Source organism: Pinus tabuliformis, chromosome 9 (assembly GCF_031772625.1).
Source record: "Pinus tabuliformis cultivar Carrire ecotype Pingquan chromosome 9, CPIR1, whole genome shotgun sequence".
NCBI classification, from domain to species: Eukaryota; Viridiplantae; Streptophyta; class Pinopsida; order Pinales; family Pinaceae; genus Pinus; species Pinus tabuliformis.
This window is the reverse complement of record NC_142307.1, coordinates 1,899,483,541-1,899,488,382: the sequence shown is the minus strand read 5'-3', so window position 1 is coordinate 1,899,488,382 and position 4,842 is coordinate 1,899,483,541. Positions and strand designations below refer to the sequence as shown.

Below are 4,842 nucleotides of genomic sequence, written 5' to 3'. Positions count from 1 at the left end.
GGTCCCTTGCCTTATGCCTCGGGAGGGGGCAAAGGGTTGAGAAGGGATCCCATTCACGATTATGGAGAAACTAGTGGAGGAAATGAGGCTAATGACCCAGCGAATCCATGTGGGACTAAAACCGAAAGCAGTTAGCATTTGCTGTACATAATCCCAGCTGAGTTTATCAAAAGCTTTTGAAAGATCCAGTTTTAGGAGCATACCTGCCTATTTTGAGTTCTTGAGAGTGTGTATGATCTCATGCGAGAGGATGATGCCGTCCATGATCTGTCTCCCCTCCACATATCCTGACTGCTCCGGGGAAATGAGCATAGGCAAGAGGGGCTTTAGCCTGTTTGCAATGACTTTGGAGATGACTTTGTATATTACATTGCAGAGTGCCATTGGTCTGAACTTATCTGGTTTGATCGAGTCCTCCTCTTTTGGGATTAAGGCTATGAATGTGGTGTTGAGTGAGGGAAGCAGCCAGTGATTCACTCACGATTCCTCAACCACTTCCCAAACTTCCAATTTTATTAGCTCCCTGAACTTGTGGAAGAAAGTGGTGGTGAAACCATCGAGGCCGGGTGCTTTACCTTCTTTAAGCTGAGCCATAGCTACGTCCACTTCCTGAGTTTGGATTGGACTGAGGAGGATTTCATTATGCTCCTCCGTAATTAATTTTGGCACATTGCGTATGATTCTTTCGATTGATGGACGTCTGTTGATGTCGAGCTCTTGATGGACTTGCTTGAAGTGGTTGAGGAATTCCTTCTCAATATCTTCGTGCTGTTCCACCCTTTCTCCTTCTGATGTTTGAATGTAAGGGATATTATTGTACATTCTACGCTGCATTGTGGTTCTGTGAAAGAATTTGGTATTTCGTTCTCCCTCTTTTAACCATCTGATTCTGGACTTTTGCTTCCAGTATATTTCCTCCTGCCTTCTTCTCTCCTCAAGTTGGTTGTGGATGAGTTGCTCCTGCTTAAGGGTTCTCTCTGTGTGGCCAGTTGTACTTATTTCTTGCTGCAATTCCTTCAGAGCTTTATGGAGATCATCTTGCACCTTGAAGATGTTTCCAAAGGTCTCTCTGTTCCATCGCTTGAGGCAGAGCTTTAAATGTTTGAGTTTCTGTTGCAACTGGTACATATTGGAGCCGTCTAGGGGCTTGAAGGATGTCCATGTAGAGTGAACCAAATCTTTCAATGAGGGATGGGTGAACCAAAATTCCTCGAAGTGAAAAGGTCCTCTTGTGGTGCTGCCCGGACGCTGCCATTGAAGGGCTACCGGCCAGTGATTGGATCCAGAATGTGGAAGAATGGTTGCCGAGAAGTCTCCCCCTAGGTGAATCGAATTGTCTGAGATTAGGAACCGATCTAGCTTGGAGGCTATTTGATGCTTGCCTGCTCTTCGATTACTCCACGTGAAAGTGCCATTGCAATAATGCAGATCTATCATGGATGCTTTCTGGATGAAGTCTCTAAAGAGGGTGTTTTCCTGTTCCAGCCTGTTTCTGCCCCCAATCTTTTCTTCTAATTTTGTTATCATGTTAAAATCCCCCCCAACAATCCAGAGCGGGTGCCTTCTATTGGAGTTCAGAGCTTCTATGGTTTGGAGGAGAGCAATTTTTTCCTTGGCTTCCTGTGGGAAATATACATTCGAGAGATGCCCATGTATATTCGTGCCTATTATGTGAAAAGCAGCTTGAATTAGATTATGAGAAGCATGAAAGTCCATAAGGGTAAGTGCTTGGGAGTTCCATGCAATAGCCAGCCCTCCAGATGCTCAAGAGGCATCCACCACCACCGAGTGACTACCTGGCCATGCTTTAGAGAGGATCACTTCTAGAGTTCAGTTATTACATTTTGTCTCTTGGAGAAAGCATATTTGCGGCTTTTCCATTCTTAACATATTTTTTAGCATTCTGAGTTTTCCTGGGCTATTGAGCCCCCTTAGGTTCCATGAAATGAGCTTCATGATTCACTATTGGTAGAGGGCTTGTAGTACTTCGTAAGCTTAGCATACCTGCCTGAGTCTACCAGGATCTTCCCTACCGCTATTGTTCTTTGGAGATCAGTTCTTCTTCCTCTTTTTTTGGAGTCTTTTGGAGTTTGGCTTAAATCCCATTGGCTTCCTGCTTGGATACCTAGCTGGTGCTGATGGTATGCTCTCGAAATTACCATTTCCAGTTTGTTAAGCTGAAACTCTGGGATGCTTTCATAAGCTTTCTTCTTGCATGCTGCTTCAATTTCCAATATGTCTAATCCATTTAGATCTATACTCTCCAGTTCTTCCTCCATGCGCTGCATCTGGTTGTCCTCTTCCGAGGGCATGCTTGGACTTTGGAGCGAGTCTAAGGACCCGTCAACCTCCATTTCATTTTCTTTTTCCCCTTGCTTTTCCTTGCTTTCTGAGGGGTTATCTGGGACCGCTTTGGTAGGAGGAAGGTTCGAGGAGGGGCCTGAAAGAGGTGGTTGGGTGGAGGAGGAAGGGATATCAGTATTGGGGGAGAGGAAGTGTTTTGCTCTTCCGTGGTTTGAGCTAGGATTCCAAAGCTATTTCTGACCGCAGGATCAGAGGTGTTATTTTGCTGGGGTTTCTTCCCTGTTGTTGATTTTTTGTGAGCTCGTTTGTGGGTAGGGGCTTTGGGGAAGCCATCATGGGTCAAAGAGTCAGAGGGGATAGGGGCAGTAGCTTTGACATTTAGGGGGAAATCTCTAAAAAGATGCCCTATAGCATGGCATTTATGACAGCGAAACGGGACATGTTCATAGTCTAAGGGTTGAATCCATTCATAGTCACTGTGCAAGAGACTTACCGATTCTGGCAAAGCTTTGTCCAGGAGCATAAAGACGCTGATGCGAGCGTATGATGTGTATCTTCGCATTCTCGTTTCTTCGGCTGCCTTTATATATTCCCCCAGACCATTTCAAATGTTTCTCAGGATATCCTCGCCCCAATACTCATCTGGGAGTGAGTATAATCTTATCCAGATCGGAGCGCAAGTGAGGTCCTCCTTATCCGGGTTGAACCTGGGTGCCCAGTCCCTTAAGTATAGACCTGCTGAGTTGAAAAAGTAAGGTCCCTCCACTAGGATTCTGTATTTGTCTTCCAGGCAGAAGAAGATCGCTGTGAAGAATCCTTTTGGGCCTAGCTGCAGAGTTACATCACCCTTCGGCTTCCATTTCGCTGCGATCCAAATGTGTAGGGCTTTTTCCGTCAGCCAAAACCCTATAAATTTCCCGATGAGCGCGTGATCTTGCATAAACTGGATTCTTTCTTCTATTTTCTCTCCCGGCAGTTCAATCCTAGGTCGATCTGTTGCTATTGGTTTGCAGGTGGTCGAGGAGACCTTCGGGGTATCTTCTGGTCAGTTATTCCGCCCTGTTTCTTCATCCCCCTTATTATCCAGTTTGTTCTTGCCATTGCGCTCATGCTGGCGCGGGATCTCCTGATTGATCACATTCTCATTGATCGATCCAAAGCGTATCGTACTTTCTGTTTGGTTCTGCACTTTATTTGCCATGGGGGAGGTCGCCATAACCCCCCCTAGGGGTTATCCATTTTCCTTCCGGTCCCTTCCAATGCCGATGAGTGATCTTTGGGTGCAGGGTCAGGTCCTCGATGGCTGTCTACGCAGGTCAGGCTGCGTTGTCTAAGGAGAGTATGAAACCCTAGCAGTCAGGCTGCTTCAGTCCCATCCCTTCGATGGCATCCAATAAATTTAAGATTTACCTATGTCTATTGAAAAATATTTATTAATGATTGATTTACCAGGATTTTGGAGCTGCCTATGAAGGAAAAATTATCCATCATTCATAGAAAAGGAATAAATCATTTCAAAGGTACCCATCAACATCAATCATTCTTAGAATTGAAAAACTAGTGCTCAAATGATTTCATATACTTTGCAAGCAAGATCGATTTGGCACCATCATTGATAAGTAATGCTTCACATGAATGTGGGGTGTGGAGGCATGGGGGACAAATGTAGTCACTTCCCTGACATAGGAGGAAGTGAATCTATTAAGTAGATCATGCTTTATAATGCAAGCGGAAAATAGTTTAGAAAGAGAAGCTTGCTACATATCCATGGAGAGGAAGGAATCCATGGGTTATGCTCATTTACATAGGAGGAAGATGATCGAAGAAGGGAGTCTTGCCACAATTCCGTGGGGAGGAAGGTGTTCACCAATCATGCTCCCCAACCTAGGGGGAATATTATTCCGCAATTGACACATCTTAGTTTATGGTTTTTTTTCCCTTTTCCAACGTGTTCACCTTGGAGGCAACATAAATGACCTATATTTAGTCTTTAGAGTGCTGAATAAGTGGAGAAATGTGATTGTTTACTGATGAATTTTTTTTTGTGTCATGCCATGTGGAAGAGATATTTTTTAATGAATACTATTTGCAGTAATGCGTCTATGTGTAGTTGTCAGTTGTCTGTGAGTTCCCAAGCGCTAGTCTAGAAGCAGTTGATTTCTATGTTATGAGTTGGAGTCATGATCTAGATGTGTCCAGTTTAGTGTGTTATGTCCTTTATATTTTTACCTCTTGTGATTAAAAAAGGACGAGTATGATTTGTGTTGTGTATGAATCTCTTTCTCTAATTTCTAATACGCTATTAGATACAATGAGGATCGAGATATTGGATTTGTGCGGAGTGATCAATTAAGCAACATGTGCATGGTTCATTGTGCTCACCTCTATTTTTTGGAACAATTTTTGAAACGATCTGTTATCTAAAAATCAAACCCTGGAAGGCTACTGACCAGGAAGACCTTAAGTAACTATTTCAAACCTACTTTAGGCTGAGACTTAGCCTCCCCAACCTGAGAGGGATCTCTCAAAGGATTAGTG

At 43.9% G+C, this 4,842-nt stretch overlaps 1 protein-coding gene across 1 annotated transcript; it reads right to left on the bottom strand.

The window, feature by feature from the left end:
- Positions 1 to 477: 477 nt before the first annotated feature.
- On the bottom strand, positions 478 to 2,312 carry LOC149156533 (uncharacterized). The gene is made up of 2 exons (XM_089444780.1): positions 2,160 to 2,312; positions 478 to 1,620 (listed from the first exon to the last, which is right to left on the bottom strand). The coding sequence occupies exons 1-2, from the start codon at positions 2,310 to 2,312 to the stop codon at positions 478 to 480; spliced, it is 1,296 nt and encodes a 431-aa protein (XP_089300906.1).
- Positions 2,313 to 4,842: the final 2,530 nt, after the last annotated feature.

What these genes read in the sequence shown, in the direction of transcription:
- LOC149156533 (XM_089444780.1), bottom strand. Translation starts at nt 2,312, where the DNA reads ATGCCCTCGGAAGAGGACAACCAGATGCAGCGCATGGAGGAAGAACTG. An exon ending in AGCTTAACAAACTGGAAATG is followed by an intron (nt 1,621 to 2,159) that starts GTAATTTCGAGA and finishes TATTTCCCACAG; the next exon opens with GAAGCCAAGGAAAAAATTGC.